The sequence below is a fragment of the Protopterus annectens genome, chromosome 8.part0 (assembly GCF_019279795.1).
Source record: "Protopterus annectens isolate FY-2018-M chromosome 8.part0, PAN1.0, whole genome shotgun sequence".
Lineage (NCBI taxonomy): Eukaryota > Metazoa > Chordata > Ceratodontiformes > Protopteridae > Protopterus > Protopterus annectens.
The window spans coordinates 1251642895-1251670056 of NC_056741.1; the positions used below are offsets into that span (position 1 = coordinate 1251642895).

Below are 27162 nucleotides of genomic sequence, written 5' to 3' on the forward strand. Positions count from 1 at the left end.
CTCTTGATAATGGCTGATTCCTGGGATAAATTGACTTTTTTCTTCCTGGTGTACAGTGAATAAAAAATACTTTGTCTCCAATTTTTAATACTTTTCTCACCTGCCTCAGTTTTGTCTGGATCAACTTTTTCTTTTGGTTTGGCTGCATCTTTACGAATATAAGTTGTGGCTGCTTTAACAAGGCCAGGGTAGGAGCATAACACTCGCTGTGCATTTTCAGTTAACTAAATCCTGCTGTGCAGCATCACTCCAGTTGCTTATTTGTACTTGAAGTTAATACAGGCTGTTACTTCCAGTTTCTCTAGTACAGTAGAAAATCTCAGGTTTTCTTTGTACACACACTCTCCTAACTTTTTTTAAACAGCTCTTCTTGACAAGCCCCATACTCATCCAGCCTTTTATTTCATTTTCTGATTTTTACAGATGTTCGTGTTATACTGCTGCAGTCATCACACTTGGGTTATCTTGCTGTCAGGCGGTCCCACAGTTGGCCGAATTCCAAAGTCTTGGTCCAGCGTCGGTTGTCGCTTCTTCCCTGACGTCAGTGCGACAGGGCGATAAGAGGCAGCAGACGCCATTTTCTTCAGTCTCTATTGCCGCACGGTGCCCGAAGCAGAAGCAGTTCGCAAGTGCCGGTTGGCTAGCTAGCTCCAGAGATTTTCTAATCGAATTTCAGCCCGAAGTCTTCTCTAAAGCTAAGTACCCCGTTGGGGAAACTTTTCTTGCCTCAGACCGATGTCAGACAAAGTTAATAATTGCATTTCTTGTGGGAAGCAATTACCTCATAAGGATTTTCATTCTTGTTGTATTCCTTGCCTAGGCCCAGACCACGACGTCTCTGGTTGTCTGTTTTGTGCTAGGTTCAACAAACGTACAATCAAGCGTCGGGCAGATTTCGCCCGACATTATTTTGGCAGAAAATTTAACTATAGCATGTCGGAGCAACCGACATCAGCAATAGGTTCATAGGTTCATACTAGGCTATGTGCCCTAGGGCATTTATAAGCCTAGCCAGAGTGTGTGTGGCTTTCACCACCCCTTAGGATGAGAATACTATACCCATTAGTTTGCTGTGCCTCTGTCCAGCAGTGATAGAGATGATTCCCGGGGTAAACCTACGATCTCCCAGAAATGCAATTATTAACTGTCTGACATCGGTCTGAGGCAAGAAAAGTTTCCCCAAGGATTAAAAAAAACGCAAGGATAAAGACAGGCAACCAAGGCCAAGACCACATACCGAGGCCTCAGCAAGGCCTACCAACGGTTCTCCGGTTTTCAGCGAGGCGCCTACGCAACCCCTGACTACTGCTGAGTTAGAAATTCTGACGGCCTCCCAGACTGAATCAACTGGGCCTCAGGAGCCGGTTCCTTCTCGCCCCTCGGACGCCAACCCTGACTGTGATCCGGAGATTTTGGACAGGCCTTCGGTTTCTGAAGGTGTCTTCAAACTGACAACTATCTCCATTAAGTTTTATGCTAAACTTAAAGCCCCCTTAAAAGTTAGGAAACTGGGTCCACAGACATCCCCACAGGGCCCCTATGCCTAAAAAAAACAGATGCTTAAAATGGCTGAGGATTTAATTATCCTTATCAGGAGTTCACAACCCCCTCCTGACAAAAGGCCTAGACTGGAGGAAGATTATCCTTCCTCTGACCAAGCATCCTTTTCCTCAGCTAACTCTGAGGACCAGGATTATTCCTTCCCTCCTTATGAAGACTCAGATGCAGAAGAGTACATTCCCTCTGTCACCCCCCCTGAAGACTACTCTTTTGGGGAAACTTTACACACCATGAGGGAACACTTCCACTGGGAAGGCCAAGATTACTCTGACTCTAAGAAAAGACTCCGTGCGTTTCTTCTTCTCCCACAGCATTAGACCCCTTGCAATTCCTCCAGTTTTAGACGTTTTGGATGATGTTTACACCAAATCTAGTCTAAACCCAGATTCCTTACCTCCTGCACCAGCTAAACCAGACAGATACTACCAAGTTCCTGATTCTCATAAGTTTCTATATAAAAGCCCTGTTGCAGACCCCAAAACCATTTCCCAGGGTCCCAAAGGGGTTAAGGCCTCTACTGCTAAGAATCCACTCCCTTCTGAAAGAGATTCCAGAGCATTAGAAAGGTGGGGGAAGATAGTGTATACATCTGCCACTATGGCCATGAGGGCCTTAAACTGCCAATTCCACATGCTAAAATAACAGCAGTACTTGATTACACAGTTAAAGCAGAAAATGATCCCTCGGACAGATCAACCTGATTTCAAAGAGATGCAGGATTTGCTGCATGCAGCAGAACAGGTGGGAAAGCATACCTTACAGTGTGGATCAGCAAAAGCAAGAAAAATAACTAACTTAATTCTCTCAACCTTTACCTTTACCTGGATTCCCGGTTTACTACCTTACCCCCAGCCTGCAGACCTGCCCGCACCTTCAACTCTTTAGCGTGTTCCGATCAACCGGTAACTCGTTTGGCGGCGCCGGGTTTTTTCCTTTCGCCTTTTTCGCTCGGCGTCTCAATATGTTAAAAGCCGCCGGCACCTCGCTCGACACAAAAGCGGTCAGAAAGAAAGACTTGAGTACGGTTATCGCTGTTTTGTTTTGTCACCGGTTTTACGCAAGCGCAAACCGAGGCCGCCAAGGGAAATGATCTCCAACCCGAATCCCGAATCCATGACCTCCGGGACTGCTACTACCTTTGTTTCGCACCCTGAAAGTTTTTTTCACTACTGTGGTTCCTTAAATTATGGACACCATTCCTTTGATGGTCTCTACCCCACACTGTGAACTGTGCTGCCTCCTGCAGCCATGCCTATTGGGCATTAAGGCCTTTAAAAGCAGCCAAAACTAAAGCAAATAAACCTGTTATCAGTGCTCGTTAAGCCCCAGTCACAGTATTCCAGTGCTTACTCTGGCAGAGGATCTCATGAGGATCTCATCTCTTTAATAAAGGGATCCCACAGCCTCTCAGCCTCCTGAAAGAGAAGAGACCCAGAGCAGAGTCCCCAGAACCAAACCAGTGATTCTAGATGATTCTTCTAACACTACAGACCAACACAGACAACCCAGATGCTCCTTTGTCTACCGATTGAAAGGCTGAGGAATCTAGGACCATCTGCCTCTCCACCAAGAGCTTTTTTTCCTTTGAATATTGCATGCCATGCATGAGAGAGCAAAAATTCCAATGGCAGGGACAAGATTTCTTCAATTCAAGAAAAGACTTAGGACCTTCCTACCTTACCCACAACATAGGCCTTAGCTATACCTCCAGTTCTTCCTGTTGTGGATGATGCATTTTACACAGGATAATGCATCTGCAGTCAGATACCCTCCCTCCCTCTCCTTCCCCTCTAGGGTGGTACCCCTTTAATAGCCTACCTAATAGCTAGCTACTTCCCTGGTGTTTGTTTGTATATGTATGTACATATATATGTATTTTTTGTATTTTTGTTTCTATTTTTTTTTTTGGGAAACATTTCATGGCAAAAAAAGCCTCCAAAGAGGTACTGGGCATCTGGGGGCAGGAAACACTGAGAAGAAAAACCGGGAGAATGCGATGCCGCCCCCAGACCAGCAGAGACAGCAGTTGGGTGAAGTGGGTGAAGTGCGACACCAGCCGAGGCCAGACCCAGACTTTCGACCCGAGAAGGGCTGGCTTCCTGACAAGGACAACCCATTTTGTTATGACTGCAGATGCTATATCCTTAGGACATCTACATTTATGGTAGGTACAAAACTGTACTTTTTGATTCATTGGAAGCCTCATGTAGAGCAGCTGTCACAGGATCTGTAATACGTAGACATGCTTGGCTAAAAGAGCAAGCCTTACCAGAACATGTCAAAGTTATTGGATGCTCCATTGCAGAAAGATGTGTTGTTTGGTGTCGAAGCAGAGGAAGTTTTAAAGAAAATGGAAGAAAAGGCAAAATCTATGCAGACAGTTAAAGATTTTTTACAAGTACAACCTCCTCGTTTCAGCAGAAACTGGCCATCAAAAAACTGGTCCTTTCCTGCATCAGACAGACCTCAAAGGGGTAGGTACAGGCGCCCAAGAGGCAGAGGCCAGCCACAAGGTTCTTTCAGGCCTAGACAATGGCATACAACAAGTCAGAGGTGGAGACGAAGGATCTCAACCCTTCAGGAAACAAACACAATGACTTCCCTCTTCGCCTGCCAAGCAAAATTGCCCTGGCAGCACCTTTGGGAGGAAAACTGGCTCTATTTCCACAAAATTGGCGCATCATAACAAAGGACAAATGGGTTCTGGATATTACCCGAGGCTACAGATTTCATTTTCACACTTTACCACGGATGAGAGGCATGCCAAATCTGCCTCCAAACAAATGGGCGGAGGCACAAACGCAAATTTCAGCTCTCAAGGATATGAAAGCAATTCAAAAGGTACCTACAAAGGAGCAAGGTCAAGGTTTTTACTCAAGACTATTTCTAGTACCAAGAAAGGACAAAGCCTGGAGACCCATTTTAAACTTCTGTATTCTAAACACAAACCTGGAGGTACCCAAATTCAAAATGCTCACACTACAGCAGCTTCTTCCCATGCTGGGCAAGGAGTCTTGGCTGGTAACGTTTGACCTCAGAGGCATATCTGCATGTCCCTATCAGACAAGATTGCAGAAGATACCTCAGATTTTTGGCAGGTACAACGCATTATCAATTCTCTGCATTGCCCTTTGGCTTATCTACTGCACCCAGAGTATTTACGAAATGCCTGGCATCAGTAATTGCATACTGCAAACAACGAGGAATACAAATTTATCCATATCTGGACGACTGCCTGATCCAAGCGGACAGCAAGGCCATTCTGTTACAGCATCTGGCATTTGTAACAAAGCTGCTAAGTTGCCTAGGGTACACAGTAAACAAAAAGAAGTCAAAGCTAATACCCTCACAAGACATAATATTCCTGGGTGCCGACTTAAATACAATGGCCCAGATGGCTTATCTCATGCCAGACAAACAAAAACAACTGACTCAATACTTCCAAAAGATGGCAACTTTTACCCAGCTCACTGCAAGGAAAATCCTGCAGGCATTGGGGTTCATGGCATCCTGCGTTCAACTAATTCCACATGCAAAGCTGCATATGAGGAAATTACAATGGTACCTGAAAAGTGTATGGACAACACAGGCACGGCCTCGAAACAAGTATACCTCTCATTCCCTGCATTCAAAAAGAGTTCCTATGGTGGGCTCAAGCATGTCAAATAAACAAGGGTCTTCCTTTTTTCTTACCTCCAGCAAACCAAACTATGACAACAAGATTCTTCAAACTACGCCTGGGGAGCACACATGGCAGGATAGTGCATACAGGGCAAATGGTCTGCAAAACAAATGCATCTACACATCAACCAAAAGGAGATGCTAGCTGTGCAAAATGCACTGACAGCCTTCAAGGACCTCTTGCATCCAGGACAACTACTAAGGACAGACAACACCACAGTTATGTGGTACATAAACAAACAGGGAGGAACACACTCCTACCCTTTATGCAGTCAGGCAATGACCTTGTGGAACACAGCATTGACTTACCAAGTACAACTGCAAGCACAGTTCTTGCCAGGAAAGGAAAACATATTGGCAGACGAATTAAGCAGAAATTTGGCAGATCCTCATGAGTGGAGACTACACCCACAAGTATTTTCAATGATAACACAAAGGTGAGGCCGCCCAGACATAGATCTATTTGCCTCCCCCTACAATTGCCAACTACAAAAATTTTGCACAAGGACTTATCATTCCCTAGCCTGGAAAGTGGATGCCCTATCATTCAGTTGGACAGCATTGACAGTCTTATGCCTTCCCACCACTACCTCTCTTGACCAAGGTATTACTGAAAGTCAGATCAGAGAGACCACAAATGATCCTCATTGCTCTGGACTGGCCACGTCAGAACTGGTACCCATTGTTAAGGACCTTGACTCGCAGCCCTCCATGGATCTTACCTCAATTCCCACTTCTGTTGACTCAGCAAAACTCTCAGATCCTTCACAGTCAGCTCAGGACTTTAAATTTAGCTGCATGGAGAATACCTTGAATTATCAATCAATACTTCTATCAAAGGACGTCCTGAATGTCATTTTGGAGGCCAGGAGGCCCAGCACCAGAAAAACGTACTCAGACAAATGGAAAAGATTTTGTGCATGGAACCAGGCTAAAGGCCAAAATCCTGGGATACCAAACATTCCTCGAATACTGCAATACTTAACTGCGATGCTACACAAAGGCCTTTTCTTTTTCATCCATTAAGATCCATGCTTCAGCCATTTCAGCTCAATATAATACGGATCCTCCCATATTCTCACACCCTTTACTAGGGCAGTTTCTCAGAGGGGCTAAGAATATAAGACCCCCCAGAAACCCCCCAGTTCCAGCTTGGGACCTCAACTTCGTTTTAGAAAAATTAACACTGCCTCCTTTTGAACCAGCCTTCTCAGCAGAACTACAATACTTGTCATGGAAAACAGCTCTGTTGCTGGCTATCACCTCAGCACGCAGGGACTCAGAACTACAGGCACTTATGGCAGTGGCACCTTTCATCATTTTCCATCAGGACAGAGTCTCTCTACGAACTAACCCTACCTTTATGCCAAAGGTAGTATCCAGTGTGGCTTTGAATCAGACCATTCATTTACCAACCTTTTATCCAAACCCCCAGAATAAAGGAGAAAGACTCCTTCACTCTTTGGACATTCACAGACCGCTACATTACTATTTGGATAAGACAAAGACCTTCAGAAAAACTGACCAACTCTTTGTATCCTATGCTGCAGGTTCACAAGGAAAGGCTATTTCAAAACAGACCATCTCCAAATGGATAGCACATTGTATCCGCTTTTGCTACTCGCACCATGGGAAAGCAGTGCCTGTTAATATTAGGTCCCATTCTACCTGGGCCTCAGCAGCCTTTCTCAGGGGGGTTCCAACCAAGTACATTCTGGAGGCAGCTACTTGGAGTTCAGTGCACACCTTTACCAAGCACTACCACCTTCCATTATACTCAAAAACCAGAGCTGGTTTTGCCACTGCAGTTCTGCAGGGCATCCTAGCTTCTCCTAACCCCGTTTAGTACCAGCCACCCATCCATACCTTTGGGATTCAACCCAAGTGTGATGACTGCAGCAGTATAACACGATGAACATAGTACGGTTTTGTACCTACCATAAATGTAGATGTTCGTGTATATACTGCTGCACTCCAGGTTACCCTCCCACCATCCCCTCTACATACCAGGGTGTTAGTTATAACTCCATGTACATCAGTCTATTGGATGCATGTCTATATGGTGTATTTGGTAACGGCTAGTACTATTGTTTATCTACCAAGGTATTTTTGCATAGTTATTTGTATTGCCTTCCTAGTTGGGGGCACCTGACATCTGGGGCAAGAAAAACTGAAGAAAATGGCGTCTGCTGCCCCTCTTATCCCCCTGTCGCACTGACGTCAGGGAAGAAGTGACAACAATCGACGCCCGACCAAGATTTTGGAATTTGGCCGACTGCGGGACCGCCTGACGGCAGGATAACCCAAGTGTGATGACTGCAGCAGTATATACACTCTAACATCTACATTTATGGTAGGTACAAAACTGTACTTTTTAACAGTTCATTTGAATATCTAGTTAAAAGCTTATTCTGTTTTTCCAGCAGTTTGAGTTGATTTAATTGTAATAATCTTTGGGGACATTTGATTTATTTTGCTTCTAAATTACTAAAAGCCATCTCTTGCATCAAAGCTGAAGCTTGAACTGCTTTTTGCTGAGCAGTTGCAGGATTCTTTCCAGCCTGAATTTTCTCTTCGCCTTTTCCTGATTTGCATGTTCTCCAAAGTAGTTGTTTGCTGGCATCCAGGCAGTGTACTTAGTAATTGAATTTTATTCAGGCTTATTTCACTGTTGCTTTTATTCAGTTTTTTCACACGGGAGAGCTGATAATAAGCTGTTCATCATTGTGCAGCCATCTTGGACAAGCTTTTCTGCATGTTGTCCAGAGCATTAGCAGCAGTATCCTTAAACTTCTTAAACCTAGAAAACCTAATGAGTAGCATGTAAAAATAACATGTTACGGTAGTGATGGATGCTGCTATGAAAAGTAAAGATAGCTTTCAAAAGTAGAGCTATGAGGGGAACTGAAAAAATGGAAAGTTGTGTTACATGAAAGTATTTAGAGCCAGCAGAATAGGTGAATGAAATTGTTACTGTTGTGAAGCGAGACAAGATTCTTGCTTGCATTAGTCCATGGTATCTGAATAGTGATTAGAAGAGCACATTAAGTTGCTTGCCATTTGTAGAAGTGATCTAAATTCCATTTGCCAAGTTCTTTTCAGTATTAGATGCAAGCCTAGGTTTCTGGCAGAAACATTTAGTACATCATTGGAAGATGTCAGTTCCTTAGATTTTCATTAATTTTGCCAGCACTAGAGGTATGTTAAACACCTTGGTTAGACAGATAACTCATGGACAATGTGAATGCATAATTGATTCAGTGGAGTAGGATCAGGAAGAAGAGGATTGTAGGAGGGTGATAACAGCTGGTTAAATATATCTTAAGATTTTAAGGCATAGTGATTTAACTTGAAATAAAAAGGAGAAATTTGAAATGCATGCATATGACTAAGTCTGAAAACGAGCAGGCCTTGCATTTGTTCCTGTGCCACTAGAAGTGTTAGAGTAAGATGGCACACTGGAGTAGAGCTGCAAACAGGAACAGATTTTGAAATGAGTAGGATTTTTACAGGTCTACCATCATTGCAGTTCTGTGAGCTGAATAAGCCAGTTAGTTTTCTGGGAGATGCCATTCTGATTTAAACTTCTGCAGTGATCCTAGTCTAGCAAGTGTGTTTATGGTGAGTATGCTCACACAGCTTTACTGTGCTCATATTAAAGGTCACTGCTGCAGTTTGGCTATAACTGTTTAGAAGAGCAGTAAGGCAGAGCGAACTGGGGAAAGTTTTGGGGAGGGAAAATTCATCAATGCTGCAGCAGTGAAAATCCACTTACTAGTGTTTGTAATGTCTTGCAAAGATGCGAATGGACTTCATTTAGCTGTCTAACTTACTTGGTGCTGGAGGATTCCTAAGTGATGGCTGTAGTATCCTCTGACCTTGCTGAATACATCTTAATCTGTGTTTACAAGGTTTTTCCTTACTGGTCATATCTGAATGCAATGCAGCCAGCTGTTTGACCAGTGTTTGTATGTCATTTGAAGGATGCAGAAAGCTAGTCTGTCTGAAATATTTGGTCCTACTAAGATAATCTCCAGTGCTTTTCCACACACAAGGTTGCAGATATTCTATTCTTTGGATATTGAAAAAATATGGAAGCTAAACTGTCTGATTTAGTGCCACTTCATGGTGTACTTTTAATGTGCAGGGGGGGGAACTGGTCTCAGGTTCTCTCTGTTTTGTGGGAGACTGTGTAAGGTGCTTGGCACACAGTAAGTCCTGCAATCCTTATGTGTGATGTACTGACCACTAAAAAATAACCTCTTAAGGCAAGAGTTTCTTAGGGGTTGAGTCTGCTACTTCAAATGGAGGAAATCAGTTTTCCTGAAATAAAATGTAGGACTCTTGGAGTTTGGATTGCTTTCTTTTGGAGGACTCTGATGGTGTATTGTCATCAAAAGGTGCTTAATTGGAGGGAGGTAGTTGTTAAATGTGATTTTTGATGAGGGAAGTATGAAATGGCTGAATGGTTCATTGAGTAATTCACAGGAAATGTAGTCTTGTATAACAGAATTGAAAGATTCAAAAGAGCTTGTTTAACCAAAGCTGCTTTAGGGTGAATGTAAATTCATCTACACCAGTGTGCAGTTCAGGTCCACTTTGCCTGATTGATTTTTTTTTTTGGCTCCCTTCAATAAATCATATTGCCAGGTAGATGACTTCAGTGCTTGTTAAGCAATTATTTGCCAGGTTGTAACATGTTTCTTATGTTTCTGTGCAGCCACAGTTCCTTACTGCTGTGATATGCGCAGTTTCAGTTTGGACCAGAGCTCATTTTTTTTTCTTTCTTTTTTTGTCTGAGCACTTTAGCACCACAGACTACTAGTTTTATCCTACTGTCTATGTTGGCATTCATTGCACCTATTGTCAATGAATGGGCAGGTAAGCCATCTTGTGTTTGGAAGAACTACGCTGGTGAAGTAGTCCATTTTAAAATGGCCAATACCTATTGTTTATAAATACTTTGGGAAGACGTGAATGTAGTCTGCCACTTTTGCTAGCAGTAATTCATGCATTAGTAATTCCATGAAGAGAGATCTCTTTTATTCTTGCTTGCTGTATGAGGGTGAGGTAGTTAGGTGCCATGTGGATGTCTTTATGTGCAGGTTAGAGGAATGTATGCTGTGGTCACTTGGCCATTAGTAGTGCATACCTTTACCATGTATTGTAACTTAGTTCTTTATTGTAGTAGTTAACTTTGGTGCCGTAGTGCTAAGCCTTCTGAATTCTTTGCCTTTTTAGATTTTATTTCTAATCATGCCTTTTTTTCTGGTTACTTGTTGACGGTACCTGGAATTTTTCCAAGCTATTATCAACTGTAAATAGTCTCTTAAAAGTTTGATACAGTCTGAGTACTTATTTGTCATTTTTATCTTTGATCGGACTGTCTTCCGTTGCTGCTTTATTTAATACCTTCCTGCCTTTTGTGTTTTGTGGCCTTTCTACCCTGTAAACTTTGTATGTTTACAAATTTATAATTTTTTGTGCTTGTATAGCGAATCTGATGGTGAATACTTGTAATCTCAGAAAATGCTGTCATGCTTCATGCTGCATATAATCTTGCACATTGGAAGTAGTTTTTCATGCAATGTGGACAGAGCATGCAATGTTTTTGGTGTTTTGCCACATCATTTAATTATAATCCTGTACAGTTTTAATATATTCATATTTATGTGCACCTTTATCCCAATGAAATAATTTTTTGAAGAAGACTAACATAACAAGCTCAGTTTTGTACTTTTAAGTATCACTATAGATACACTTGTGTGTGTTTTTTTTTTTAATTCATACTTTTTTTCGTTACAGGTTGTCACAGTTCCTGATTCAAAGAAAAGAAAAAGAGGAAGTAAGATTTTTCATAAAATTTTTGCATGTTGAAAGAACACTAGAGATAGAAAGTATTTTTTTCTCTAGTTCAGGCCAGCTGAAAAAGTGGTTGTTAACCAGTAGTCTTATTTGTTGAAGCAATCCTAGACATCCAGTCATTTGTAAGATGCATACCGTAACCCAAAGTTGTGCAAGCTTGGGCCCTAGTTACATTAGTGAAGGAGTGCCTTTGTCCCTTCATGGTGGAGGAGGTGGATTGCTCCTCACCTCACCCACAGCTGTTGTTTTTGATTATTTAGTCATTTCATTTTGAGAAAAATGGGATAAAATGAGTCAGTTGACTGTTTTTTTTTTTTTTTACTTTCTGTAACTGCTTTTTTATTTTGTATCGTTAAATGACACAATTGGCGTTGGCCAACTTTTCTTTCCTTTGAGGCTCTGTGTTGTCAGGATGAGAGTTAAAATCAACCTGTTCTACAAGATCTCAGACGCGTTATGCTGTAGTAGAAGTAGCCTAAGATCTTGTAGTGAGGTTTACTGGTGCTGTGAGATTCTTTATGTAGCTGCAGGTGGACGTTTAGTTTTACTTTGAGAATTTATCAGAGGTTTCCATAATTGTTTAAAACTACTACTCTTGCTTAGGATGTTGGTATGATGTGCAGATGAAAAGGAGGAGCAAGTTGCACCTTTTTCATTTTTTTTTTTGCCATAGGAAGACCTCAATCCTTAGCCTAACTTTTTGTCTTCCAGGTGACTGCTGGATAATGTGTTCATTTGGAAGCCTCTTCATTTATCATAGACTTGCTAACTTTGTTTTATATTGTACTGTTTATAATAAGTTTTAGTGATTGTTTTCCAATGTCAATGACATGTCTAGGAAAATGTATGTATCTGAGGAAAGTCCCATTTTATTGACCTGGTGTCTCCCACTTTTTGGATGTATGCATTTCTCTGTGTAAAGGCATATTTAGACAGGGGTGGGATCTGTCTTTATCGGACAGAGGGTACCGGGTTTGATTTTGATTTCTAGCTATTGGCTAGTCTTGTAATAGTCTGCAGCCTGATGGACTACTATTCAAAGGTAAATATTAGGCTATGTTCAGGTCTTTTTTGCCACTGTTAAAATCTGTTGCATCAGGCCACAGATGGGAGAGTATAGATAAATATCTCTGGAGGATAGAGTCTATAACCTTTTTCTGTTGGTTATCGCTGTTTGTGGCTGTTCACTGTTGGGGCTTTTTTTGCTTGTGACTGGGTGTTCCCAAACTGTGATATGAGAAGTTGGCCAAGCAGAACAGATGTGCCTGAGAAGGGTGGACTAACTTCAGAGGCAGGCACAATAAATTTGTGCATTGCTTGGTCCTGTACCACAACCATCTCCTCTTGTGACATCTGTGGAGGCTAAAAGCCCCAACAGCAAGAAGTGATGCTGTTGTAGCAGTTTTAAAGAAGAGAAAAGCTGACTGTTATCTGAAGCTCCTTTGAAACTGATGGTGTCTTACAAACTTTTCTTCATGAGAGTTATGTTCTAGGCCTTGAACAGTCAGAAGATGCCCTTGTGTTTTCTTGGTCTGAGAAAAGCAGTAATAAGATGGTGTTCATAGTTCCCTGGCATGGAGTTCAGAAAACTCCTTATCTGTGGCAGTGCCCCTAAGGAGGTCATCATGTCCAAACTGAACAGAAAGCTGAACCATTTTGCACAGTGATTATCCCTTAGTCCCAGCTGAGACATGTTGATTAAGTGGGGAGGGGTAATAGGGCTTACCCCTGCTGATAGTGAATACTAATGATGGTGTATCAGAGCAAAAGGATCCCCATACTTACTTGACCCAAACTACAGATATTGGGTAAATGTTGGAAGATGGAGTGTAGGATGCTGCATTCAATGCATGTACTCTACATCCTCTACCCAACCTTATAGCTGGTTCTTGCTGGCTAAAAGATGTTCGTGTTACACTGCTGCAGTCATCACACTTGGGTTATCCTGCCATCTTGCGGTCCCGCTGTCGGCCCGAGTTCCAAAGTCTTGGTCCAGCGTCGGTTGCTGTCGCTTCTTCCCTGACGTCAGTGTGCCAGGGGTATACAAGATGCAGCCGACGCCATTTTCTTCAGTCTTTCTTGCTGCGCGGTGCCCGATGCAAAATAGTTCGCAAGTGCCGGTCCGCCGACTCCTGAGATTTTCATTCCGAATCCAGAACCGAAGTCTTCTACAAAGCTAAGTACCCCGTTGGGGAAACTTTTTCTTGCCTCAGACCAATGTCAGTAAAAGTTAATAATTGTATTTCTTGTGGGAAGCAAATACCTCATAAGGATTTCCATTTCTATTGTATCCCATGCCTAGGCCCAGACCACGACGTCACTGGTTGTCGGTTTTGTGCTAGGTTTAACAAGCGCACTATTAAACGTAGGTTTGATTTTTGCCCAACATTATTTTGGCAGAAAATTCAATTACACCATGCAGTCGGAACAACTGATGACCGGCATACACAAAAAGCGCAAAGATAAGGACAGGCATTCGAAGCCCAAAACTGACTAAGCCTCTTCAAGGCCAGTCACCGGTTCTCCGGCTTTCAGCGAGGCACCTTCGCAGCCCCTGACGACCACGTCTTTGGAACCACAGGCCACCTCTGACTCCCACGTGGAGATGGCTGGACCTTCGGATACACATGACTTGAGACCTACCAAGACTAACCCTTCAGAGGGCTCCGGAGTAGCTGTACAACCCGCAGCTTCAGAGGGTGTTTTCAGGCCTACTTGGTTAACCATTAAATCTTCTGCTAAATCTAAAACAAACAATTTCAGCATTCACCAGGACAGGCCTGCATGCCTAAGAAACAGATGCTCAAAATGGCCGAAGACTTAATCACTCTGATCAGGGGGTCCCATCCTCCTCCTGATAAAAGATGTAGACAGGATGCACACTGACTCATCTGACCAGGTATCCATCTTTTCATATTCATCCTCAGACCAAGGATACTCCTTACCTTCTTATGAGGATTCTGATGCTGAGGAATTCATTCCTTCAGCCTCTCCACCATAGGACTACTCCTTTGGGGAAACCTTACATACCATGCGGGAGCATTTCCGTTGGGAGGGCCAGGATTACTCAATCCAAGAAAAGGCTCAGAAATTTCCTTTTACTACCTCAACACAGACCCCTCGCTATTCCGCCAGTGTAAGATATTGTGGATGATGTGTATGCTGAATCCAGCTCGAGGCCTGATTCTTTACCTCCAACTCTAGTTAAGCCAGACAGATAACTACAGAGTCCCTGACTCTCACAAATTCCTTTATAAAAGCCCTTTTGCTGACCCAGAAACTATTTCCCAGGGTCCCAAAGGAGTAAAGGCCTCTACAGCAAAAAATCCAGTTCCCTCTGACAGAGATTCCAGACCATTAGATGGGAAAAGAAAGTATACACATCTGCAACTTTAGCAATGAGAGCACTAAATTGCCACTTTCACATGCTTAAATATCAGCAATATTTGATGTCTCAGTTGAAACAAAAAATGCTTCCAAATTCAGGTCTTCTAACTATATAAGGAAATGCAGGATTTATTGCATGCAGCTGAATAAGTGGGAAAACATACTTTGCAATGTGGTTTTGATTCCCTAGAGGCCTCCTGTAGAGCAGCAGTTACAGGGTCTGTCATTAGAAGACATGCTTGGTTAAAAGAACAGACCTTAACAGGTCATGTTAAAGCAAAATTATTGGACACCTTTGCAGCAGGATGTTTTATTTGGAGTTAAGGCAGAAGAGGTATTAAAGAAAATGGAGGATAAAGCAAAATCTATGCAAACAGTGAAGGATGTCGTACAGGTTCAGCCTCTGCGATTTAGCAGAAATTGGCCAACAAAGAATTGGTCTTTCCAGTTTCAGACAGACTTCAAAGGGGCAGATACAGACGTCCAAGAGGCAGAGGTCAACCACAAGGAACTTGCAGGCCTCGACAATGGGGTGCTTCCCCTCAGAAAGAAGGGAAGACTGGCCTCAACCTTATAAAAAAACAGACCCAATGACTTCCCACTACAGCTGCCAAATATCTCTCTTGGCAGCCCAGTTGGCGGGAAAACTGGCACTTTTCAGTCACAATTGGCAAATAATCACCCAAGACAAATGGGTTCTCAATATTGTGACTCAAGGTTACAGGTTCCCCTTTTACACTCCACCAAAGTTAAAAGGAATGCCAAATCTGCCACCAAATCAATGGGCAGAGGCTCAAAGGCAAATTACAGCACTCATGGACATGAGCTATTCAACACAGGAGCAAGGACAAGGATTTTACTGAAGTCTCTTTCTGGTTCTCAGGACAAAGCCTGGAGGCCCATTCTGGATCTTTCATCTCTAAATAATTACCTGGATGTTCCAAAATTCAAAATGATGACACTACAGCAGCTTCTTCCCATGCTGGGCAAGAAAGCTTGGCTCGTATCATTGGACCTCAAGGAGGCATACCTGCATGTCCCTATCAGACAAAATTGCAGAAGATACCTCAGATTTTTAGCAGGTTCAATGCACTACCAGTTCTCTGCACTGCCCTTTGGCTTATCTACTGCGCCCAGGGTCTTTACAAAATGCCTGGCACCAGTAATTGCCTTTTGCAGACAAAAAGGAATTCATATTTGGACGGCTGCCTTATTCAAGCAGAGAGCAAAGACATTCTTCTAAAGCATCTGGCATTTGTAAAAAGACTGCTAATTTGCCTAGGGTACACTGTAAACGAAAAGAAATCAAAACTAGTGACCTCACAAGAGATAATATTCCTGGGTGCCAGCTTAAATACAATGGTCCAGATGGCTTATCTCTCACGCCAGACGAGCAAGGACAACTGACTCAATATTTCCAATTGAAGGCAACAAAAACTCGACTCCCTGCAAGAAAAATTCTGCAGGCCTTGTGTTTCATGGCATCTTGCATACTACTAATTCCATATGCAAAACTGCATATGAGGAAACTACAATGGTATCTAAAGTGCGTCTGGTCTCAACACTGTCACAGTTTGGAAACAGTAATACTACTTACTCATTGCCTTCAACAGGAGTTTCGATGGTGGGCCCAAGCCTGTCACCTCAACAAGGGACAGCCTTTCACTCAACCCACAGCCAGGCAAACGCTGACACCAGATGCTTCGGATTATGCCTGGGGAGCACACATGGCAGGAAAATGTATTCAGGGCAAGTGGCCTGCAGAACAAAGATCTTCACATCATTCAAAAAGAGATGCTAGCCGTACAAAATGCCCTTATAGCTTTCAAGGACCTTCTGCATCCAGGACAACTACTACTAAAGACAGACAACACCACAGTTATGTGGTACATAAACCAGCAAAGGGGCACTCATTCATATCCCCTCTGCACACAAGCCATGACCTTGTGGAACACAGCTATAACCTGTCAAGTTAATCTGCAAGCACAATTCCTGCCAGGAGAGAAAAATACACGGTCAGACAACTTAAGCAGAAACATCATGGATCCGCACGAGTGGAAATTACATCCACAAATGTTCAGGATAACACAGAAATGGTGGAGCCCGGACATAGATCTGTTCGCATCCCCAATGAATTACCAGCTACAGAAATTCTGCACAAGGACTTACCACCCACAAGCATGGAAAGTGGATGCCCTCTCATTCAGCTGGAAAAACCTGCAAGTATATGCTGTCCCACCACTAGCTCTCCTTTCAAAGGTACTCATAAAAGCCAGACAAGAAAGGCCAAAGATGATCCTGATTGCCCCAGACTGGCCACGCTAGCACTGTTACCCAGTCTTAAAGAACTTAGCACAAGGACCACCATGGATTTTGCCTCAAATCTCACAACGTCTGACTCCGCAAAACAGTCGGATACTTCATGGCCAGCTCGAGACTTTAAACCTGGCTGCATGGAAGATTCCTTAGTCAAGCAAACAATGCCTCTCTCCAAAACTGTTATGGATGTCATTCTGGAGGCCAGAAGTCCTAGTACCAGGAAAGCCTATTCGGATAAATGGAAGAGATTCTGTGCCTGGAACCAGGCTCACAGCCTTGACCCAAATATTCCTCAGATACTACAATACTTGACTGAGATGCAGGACAAGGGCCTCTCCTTTTCATCCATTAAGATCCATGCCGCTGCCATCTCTGCTCATTACAACACAGATCCACCAATTTTTTCTCATCCTTTGGTAAAACAGTACCTCACAGGGGCTAAAAACCTAAGACCGCCCCGTAGAGCACCAACTCCAACTTGGGGCCTCAACTTTGTCTTGGAAAAATTAACTTTACCTCCTTTTGAGCCAGCTAGCTCAGCAGACTTAAAATGTGTCTCTTGGAAAACTGCTCTGCTCCTGGCAGTAACCTCAGCACGAAGAATTTCAGAATTACAGGCACTAATGGCTGTGGAACCTTTCCTCATTTTCCACCAAAACAGGGTGTCTTTAAGAACAAACTTTACTTTTATGCCAAAGGTGGTATCAAGTGTGGCTCTAAACCAAACTATTCACTTGCCAACTTTTTATCCAAACCCACAGAATAAAGGGGAGAGACTACTGCATTCCTTGGACATAAACAGGCAGTTGCGCTTTTGCTTGGACAAAACTAAAGCTTTCAGGAAAACTGAGCAATTGTTTGCATCATATGCTGCAGGAACACTGGGAAAAGCCATTTCAAAACAGACAATTTCAAAATGGATAGGCCATTGCCTACGTTTCTGCTATACACATCATGGAAAAACTGCACCTAACAGCATTAGGTCTCATTCCACCAGGGCAACCGCCACTTTAACTGCCTACCTCAGAGGAGTACCTACCAAGGACATTTTGGAAGCAGCAGTTTGGAGTTCTGTACATAACTTCACCAAGCATTACCATCTGCCTCTCAACTCTAAATCCAGAGCTGTGTTTGCCACTGCAGTTCTTCAGGGCCTTATAGCCACCCCTAATGCTTTATAGAACCAACCACCCTACCTCTGCTTTGGGATTCTACCAAAGTGTGATGACTGCAGCAGTGTAACATGAACAAAGTACAGTTTTACATAGTACAGTTTTTTGTACCTACCATAAATGTAGATGTTCGAGTGTATACACTGCTGTAGTCCAGGTTACCCTCCCTACTTCCCCTCTTACTTGCTGTTACTTACCCTAGTATTCTACCCTTTGTTGCCTATGTGAAGTATTTGCTGGTATCAAAGTATTTGATTGCTTTTCTTATGTATGTTTTATTAGCAATTTACATTGCCTACCTTCTTGGGGGCACCTGACCTGTGGGGCAAGAAAAACTGAAGAAAATGGCGTCTGCTGCATCTTGTATACCCCTGGCGCACTGACATCAGGGAAGAAGTGACAGCAACCGATGCCGGACCAAGACTTTGGAACTCTGCCCCGACTGCGTGACAGCCTGACGGCAGGATAACCAAAGTGTGATGACTGCAGCAGTGTATACACTCTAACATCTACATTTATGGTAGGTACAAAACTGTACTTTTCTTAAATTATCTTGCAATGCTGGCAGGCAGAGACCATACCAGACCTTTGTGTGGTGAATTTCCCCACAGTCCTAGAAGGGTACTCTCATCTTTGTCAGATATAGACAAAGCCCTTTTGTTGTCCAGAACAAGGATGATGACGTGGATTATAGATTTGAAATTTTCTTCCTCTGTGCTGTGGTACAAACAGTGAAGCGTATATTATCCCCAGACTCCCCTTCTGAAAATCTAGTCTTTGGGGATACCTTTGCTCTTGTTAGGAATCAGTTTCAGTGGCAGGCTGTCACCAGAAAAAGATCAAGCCCCTGGTCTAAATGAGGCAGTCAACATTAAATGTTTTTTAAATAATGACTTGTCTAGTATAGACAAAGATAATGTTTCTATTTCTACATTTTTTGTATAAAACAAACTCAATGTTTTTAATTTAGTAATCAGCTTTTTATTGATCACGGCTTTTTTTATTTAACAATTTAATTGTTTGACCAATCAGCTACTGTTAGTGATTTACTAGTTTTGTATTTAAATGTGAGCTTTTTTATGTTTTAATTGTTCTGATGAAGTCCAAGGACGAAAGCGGATATTAAAATTTATTAGTTACGCTATTTTTTTTGGAGCTTGATTGAATTTATACCTTGGTTTCTCTGCCTTTTTTGTTTCTTTTTGGTTCAGTGGCAGGCTACTGTGTCTTCTGGTGCCCCGAAGACTGCTTTAGAGTTGTGTGCTGTACCCCCCCCCCCCCCACACACACACACAAAGGCCTGTAGCTGTTCGCCCCTTTGCAAGAAGCCTTGCTGAAGGCTTAGATTGTCCGCCTCCAGGTCTGAAAAGACTTGATTTAAAATGTTCAAAAGCATCACTGATGTTCTTCATCTCACATTGCTGCAGTCCTGACACTTGGGTAGTCCGCTGTCCCAGTCGGCCCGAATACCAAAGTATAAGGCTGACGTCGGTCAAGGCGCATTAGACTGACGTCAGTACGTCAGGGTACAAATGCGCATGACCGACGTCATTTCCTCAGTCTTTTTTGCCGCATGGTCCGATGCAGAAGCAGTTTTGCAAGTGCAGGTTGGCGTTCTGAGATTTTCCGAAGTCGGAGTTTCAGACCGAATCCAAGTTGGCTAAGTACCCGTTGGGAATATGTTGGTTTTTTCTTGCCTCAGTATTTTACCGGATGTCAGAAAAAGTGAATAACTGTATTTCTTGTGGGAAACAGATACCTCATAGGGATTACCATACCTTGTGTATACCTTGCTTAGGGCCTGAGCACGACGTTGTTGGCTGTCGCTCTTGTGCTAGATTTAACAAATGCACTATAAAGAGAAGATTAGATTGTGCCAGGTTAGTCTTTGGGAAGCGGTGTAATTATAAAATGCCGTCGGATGCTCCGGCCAAAAAGCGCAAGGACAAAACAGCAAAGCCTAGGCTGGAAGAACCGTCCTCGGACGCCGGTTCTTTAGAGGGCTCGGTGGAGCCAGAGGTTCAGCCAGAAATTTCTTTGGAATCCCAGGGAGAGACTTTATTACTGCAAGATGTGACCTCTCAGGAGGTAGGCCAGGTGGAAGGGGCTTCTCAGGTAGCTGTTCTTCCCTCCCTTCCTAAGGTGGTTAGGCCCTCCCTGTTTCCAAGGCTTCTCCCAGGGGCAGGCCAGGTTTTGTTTCAGGTGTTACCCCTAGTTCTTCAGGGTCTGTTCCTAAGAAGCATATGCTTAAGATGGCAGAAGATTTGATTACAATGATTAGAGGTTCTATGCCCCCTCCTGATAAGAGGCCTAGGGAGGAACCTGAGCTTGGGAGTTTTGAGCAGTGTTCGGATGCTTCTGAGTCTTCCGCTGAAGACTTGCAGGAGTATTCCCCTTACTCTGATTCTGATGTAGATGATTCTACTCCTTCTGCTTCTCCTCCTGAGGATTTTTCATTTTCAGAGACTCTTCATTCCATGAGGGAGCATTTTAAATGGGAAGGTCAGGATTTCTCTGATTCCAGGAAAAGGCTTAGGAATTTTTGTTTCTACCCCAGCATAGGCCTTTAGCTATACCTCCTGTTCTAGATGTGGTGGAGGATGTTTTTGCAGAGGCTTCTCTGAACCCTGATTCTTTGCCTCCTGCTCCAGTTAAACCGGATAGATATTATAGGGTGCCTGAAGCTCATAAGTATCTTTTTAAGAGTCCTAGGGCAGACCCAGAAACTGTTTCTCAGGGGCCTAAAGGTGTTAAGGCTTCTGTTAAAAATCCTGTTCCTCCAGATAAAGAGGCAAGGGCTTTGGATAGATGGGGAAAGAAAGTGTATACTTCTTCCACTTTGGCCATGAGAGCTTTGAATTGCCAGTTTCACATGTTGAAATACCAAAATTATCTCCTTTCACAATTAAAGTCTAAGGTAGATGCTTTGGCGGAAGGTATTGAGTGTAAAGAGTTGCAGGATTTAGTTCATGTTTCTGAACAGGTGGGTAAGCATTCTTTGCAATGTGGTTTTGATGCTGTGCAGGTCTCTTCGAGGGTGGCTGCCACTGGTTTGGTTCTTCGCAGGCATGCCTGGCTGAGGGATCAGAATTTAGCTGAGCATGTGAAGACAAGGATTTTAGACGCTCCTTTACAATCTGATGTGTTTGGTTCGCCTGTGGAAGCAGTTCTAAAGAAAATGGAGGACAAGGCTAAGTCTATGCAGACTGTTAAAGATTTTTTGCAGGTTCAGCCTCCGAAGTTTAGTAGAAATTGGCCTACCAAGGGGTGGACATATCCTGCTTATGATTCCCAGTCTAGGGGTAGGTCTAGAAGTGGTAGGGGCAGAGCTCAAGGTTCTTTTAGGCCTAGAACAGGGAGTTCACCTGCTCAGTCTTCTGGTGAGGGCAGGGGTCAGTCCTTTCGTAAACAGACCCAATGACCTGCCTTTTCAGCTGCCAGAATCTTCTCGTCTGGCAGCACCTTTGGGAGGAAGGTTGGCACTTTTCAAAGAAAACTGGAGTTTAATTACCCAAGACAGATGGGTATTGGATATCATTCACCACGGTTACAGGTTTTATTTCCATACCTTGCCTCCTTTCAAAGGCATGCCAGACATTCCTCCTCATCAAAGGAAAGAGGCTCACAAGCAAATTTCTCTGTTACTCCAAATAGGGGCCATTCAGCCGGTTCCTGTGCCAGAAAGGGGCCTAGGATTTTATTCTCGCCTGTTCCTAGTACCAAAAAAGGGGAACACGTGGAGACCAATTTTGGATTTATCTATCCTCAACACTTATCTGGACATTCCCAAGTTCAAAATGTTGACGTTACAACAGCTTTTACCTCTGCTGGGCAAAGATCACTGGATGGTAACTTTGGATCTCAAGGAAGCTTACCTTCATGTTCCCATCAGACTAATTTGCAGGAAGTATCTGCGTTTTCGAGCTGGGAATTCTCATTATCAGTTCTCTGCATTGCCCTTTGGCCTATCTACTGCGCCCAGAGTATTCACAAAGGTTCTGGCTCCAGTGATAGCTTTCTTCAGGCTAAAAGGCATACAAATATATCCTTATTTGGACGATTGCCTGATTCTGGCTCAAGGAAGGGACGTGCTTCTTCAGCATTTGGAATATGTGATAGCAGTGCTAAGATGCCTAGGGTATTCTGTGAACGAAATAAAGTCCAGTCTAGTACCCTCTCAAGACGTGCTTTCTGGGTGTGAGACTGAATACAGCAACCCAGATGGCCTTTTTAACCCCGGACAAACAAAAGAATCTTTCTACTTCCATCAACTATCTCATCAGTCCGGGCTGACTGCAAGGACAGTCCTTCAAGCCTTAGGGTTCATGGCATCTTGTATTCTGGTGCTTCCCAATGCCAAACTGCATATGAGGAAGCTGCAATGGTATCTCAAAAATGTATGGACACAGCACTGCCAGGATTTGGACACTGTCATTCAAATAATACCTTGCATTCAAAAGGAATTTTTGTGGTGGGCTCAGGAATGTCACCTAAACAAGGGACTCTCTGTGACCTGGCCAGAGGCGAGTCAAATTCTAACGACAGATGCCTCAGACACAGCTTGGGGAGCTCATCTGAATGGAAAGTGGATACAAGACAAGTGGCCTGCCAGACTGCAGCATCTACATATCAACATGAAGGAGATGTTAGCAGTCCAGTTTGCATTACTGGCTTTCAAGGATTTACTTCTTCCAGGGCAGGTGTTGATTCTAACAGACAACACAACTGTTATGTGGTACATCAACAAACAAGGGGGAACACATTCTTATCCTCTATGCAGGCAAGCAATGATTTTGTGGGAGACTGCGTTAAGCTTGCAACTGAATCTTCAAGCAAGGTTTCTGCCAGGAGCACAGAACTCCTTAGCAGATGTGTTAAGCAGGCAAATCATGGATCCCCACGAGTGGAAACTGGATCTTCATGTATTTCAGAAATTGACAGTGTCATGGGGAACTCCAGACATAGATCTGTTCGCTTCTCCACTAAACCACCAGCTGCCAAAGTTTTGCACAAAGGTTTCATCACACAGCCTGGAAAGTGGATGCTCTTTCTTTCAGTTGGAAAAATCTTCATGTGTATGCCTTTCCACCGCTGCCTCTCCTCCCAAAGGTACTCCTAAAGGTCAGACAAGACAAGCCAAGGATGATTTTAATAGCTCCAGATTGGCCTCGGCAGCACTGGTACCCATTGCTGAGGAGTCTGGTAAGGAAGCCTCCTTGGCCCTTACCTTTGATTCCACACCTATTGTCTCAGAAGGACGGGCATCTACTCAATGTCAAGCTTCACTCTCTTCATCTAACAGCCTGGCATATTCTGTTTTGAACCATAGCAGGTCTCAGCTTCCTCAAGTTTTGGATGTGATTATGGAAGCCAGAAGACCTAGTACAAGGAACGTGTACGCAGAAAAATGGAAGAGATTTTTATTTTGGAGTGCAGCAAAGAATTTGGATGTTTCTGAGCCAAATTTGAGTGTGGCTCTTCAATATCTTACTGAGTTATTGGACAAAGGTTTGTCTTTCTCTTCCATTAAGATTCATGCTGCAGCAATCTCAGCTCACTATGATTGTGACCCACCATTGTTTTCTCATCCTTTGTTCAAGCAATTTCTTAGAGGGGCAAAGAATATAAGACCCCCACGTAGAGCTCCTACTCCTGCTTGGGACCTCAATTTTGTGTTGGAGAAACTCACTCTACAACCTTTTGAGCCTGCAGCTACTGCTGAATTGAAATATTTGTCATGGAAGACTGCTTTTTTGTTAGCCATTACCTCTGCAAGAAGGGTGTCTGAATTGCAGGCCCTTATGGCGGTTGAGCCTTTCCTGATTTTTCATAAGGATAGGGTATCTTTACGTACTAATCCTTCTTTCCTGCCTAAAGTGGTTTCTAGTGTGGCTTTAAACCAAACTATTCATTTGCCTACCTTTTATGCAAATCCCCAAAATAAGGGGGAAAAGATTTTGCACACTTTAGATGTACACAGGCAATTACGTTATTATTTAAGCAGGACTAAGGATTTTAGGCAGTCTCAGCAGTTGTTTGTTTCATTTGCTTTGAGTTCTCAGGGTAAGCCTGTGTCAAAACAAACTATTTCTAAGTGGATTGGGTTTTGCATTACTTTCTGTTACTCCCATCATGGCAAGGAGATTCCAGCTGGGATTAGGCCTCATTCCACTAGGGCTACTGCCACTTCAACAGCATTCCTAAGGGGGGTGGCAACTAAGGATATTTTGGAGGCAGCTACTTGGAGTTCAGTGCATACTTTCTCTAAGCATTACCACCTTCCTCTCTACTCTAAATCTAGGGCTGGTTTTGCCACTGCTATTTTACAGGGCATGTTGTCAGCTCCTGCTTCTTTGTGATTTGCCATCCTCCCTTACCTCTGCTTTGGGATTCTACCCAAGTGTCAGGACTGCAGCAATGTGAGATGAACATAGTACAGTTTTGTACCTACCATAAATGTAGATGTTCGAAGATCCACATTGCTGCAGTTCAATTTACCCTCCCTCCTTCCCCTCTGTGTTTCGGGGTGGTTGTGTGGGTGGGGTTGTACCTTTCTGACTTTGTATATATTGTACATATATTTGGTACAGGGGTGTTTGGTGTGTTGTTATTTTTTGGTTTGGCCTTATCTTTTTAGGGTCTTCTGACATCTGGGGCAAGAAAAGACTGAGGAAATGACGTCGGTCATGCGCATTTGTACCCTGACGTACTGACGTCAGTCTAATGCGCCTTGACCGACGTCAGCCTTATACTTCGGTATTCGGGCCGACTGGGACAGCGGACTACCCAAGTGTCAGGACTGCAGCAATGTGGATCTTCGAACATCTACATTTATGGTAGGTACAAAACTGTACTTTTTTTATATAAAAATCCAATGGCCAGACCCCTTATGCTCCCACTTGTATGGAAGACACTACTCAATGGCAAAGTTGTTTCATGCATAGATGTGGTAAGAAGATGTGGTATTGTCTAGAGATGAAGTCAAGAATCATTGGGTAGCTGGATACTAAGGGTCGCAGCAGACCAGGAATACCCCATTCTAAAACTAAAATTTGGTTGTAAGAAAAGATGGCCTGTGGTGTCCCATTTTGTACTGGTTCTCAGACTAAGCTGATTTCTGTCAGTCCTCAAACTCAAAATGCTAATCCTCCAGACTCTCCCACTGTTTAAGTCCAAAAGCATACAAAGTCACTATGAATTTAAAAAAAAAAAAAAAACCTTTCCTGTCTGTTTCTGTGGAGTACAGAAGATTCCGGAGACTTCTAACTAGGGATGGCCATTTTTAATCCCACTCCTTGCCCTTTGCCTTTGGTACTGCTTCAATGATTTTTGCCCAATGTTTAGCTCCAGTAGTTGCTCATTGCTGGACAAATGGAATGTGTATATAACCCTTACCTTGACTATTTTTTCATAGTTCAGTCTCAAAAACATAAAGGCCATATCCTCTGTTGAGCAAAGCCTGCAGAAACCAAGCTTCACCCAGAGTGTACAGTACTCAAATCTAATGCTCTGTCATAGAACAATGTTCCTTGGGCCCTTCTAGACACCAGATTTTCCCAGAGTGTTCTTAATCACAACCTTCTTTTAATGAATGGCATATAAATCCCAATGGATGTGCAGATGGGTACCTGGTGGTCACCATAATTGCCCCACTAACCAGCAAATGGAATTAAAGCCCTGCTTTTATCTTCAGAATCATGTAGTATCAGCACTCAATTCATTAAAACAACTGTCTGATTTACCTTGGCTGGGGAGCTCGTGGATTTACCTCTATGATGAGAACAGGGGTGTGCCCTTCTGAACATCAGAACTTTGTGCTTTTCAAGGAAGCTCCGTATAGGTGTCTGAATTGATTTTCATCAGTATAATTATGAGGCCAGTGATGGAGTATAATGCCCCCTTTGGCATATATCTGTCAAGACATGCAACAACTGGAATGCTCATAGAAAAACCATACTAAAAGGATATAAGGCCTAAATAACTACATTCAAATCCCTGTCACCGTACTCTGTATCCTACAGACTGATAAGTGGTAAAAAAGCCATCCTCTCAAGTACTGATGGATTTATTGCACATCAGCAAGTGAAATGGTATCAGAGACACTTGGTTTAGGGATCTAAACCTCTTCTGCAACAGCAACATAATGGTTTGGAGGGACAGGTATATCTTGCAGAGGGTACCGCTGTTCTGGAACAGACTCTCCCTCCATGTAAAATTGACATCATCCCTGTCTGTATTAAAGCATAACTTGGATCTGTGACTGGAAAGCCAAATATTTACCTCAGGACTGCCCAGCTGCAGCAGCTATGGCTACATGGGTTATATCCTGTCTAGGATATAACAGCTGGCTAATACAGTGGGATCACTGTAGCATCTACAGTGATCCCAGCTGCAGTGATCACTGCAGCTGTAACATCTACTGCATTGTGTTTAAAAACTTTTCAATGCATTTGTAATTTGCACCATAAGAAGTACCTTCATACGACGTCGCAACATGAAGCCAGTTTTTAAATTAAGCTAATTACCGTGGTTTAATGAATAACATCTAGCAACCAGTTGAAAAATCAAACTAAAAAGTCCAGACTCTGGTGGGGGTGGTGTGCCAGCATGCATACACTGTATACAGTTGACCCGAAGATGATTTTCTGTTCTACCCGATATATTTCACACACAAGCTGGCCAAAGTGTACTAGTATTTTATGTGATTATGTCCTTTTCATCATTCCTCAACGTATGGGTTACGGATCCAACTTTTGAGCTCTTCCCCCTGCCAAAGCCTCATTCAACCTGCAAATACTCAGATCTTTTTGCTGCAGTCTCACGCAGATGCAGATCCTCTCAGGAGCTTGTTTCAGTTAATACAAAGTCTTTGAGTAGTTATTTAGAAAAACTTCTGTTTATAATTTTTCTGCTATCTTCCCCCTCCTGTTTTTGAGTTTCTTGGGTATTTTATCCTGCAGTTTACTTTTTACTACCTTTTGGTAGATGTTCTTTGTGTTTGACTGTTGCAGTCATCACACTTGGGTTATCTGCCTGCAGGTAGCTCTGTCGGACCGAATACCAGAGTCTTGGGATTTTTGCATCGAATGCTGTTGCTTCTTCCATGACGTCAGGTCATCAGGGCTATGAAATATGCAGCAGACGCCATTTCATCAGCTTTTCTTGCCAAGCGGAGCCC

The 27162-nt window shown here is 43.2% G+C and overlaps 1 protein-coding gene across 1 annotated transcript in view; it reads left to right on the plus strand.

Annotated features, from left to right (window-relative positions):
- Positions 1-27162, plus strand: part of LOC122808456 — a 447437-nt gene that overhangs the window by 256121 nt on the left and 164154 nt on the right. The window contains exon 9 of the mRNA XM_044079416.1: positions 11047-11086. Coding sequence (XP_043935351.1) covers positions 11047-11086 — 40 coding nt within the window. The remainder of the gene's footprint in view (positions 1-11046; positions 11087-27162) is intronic.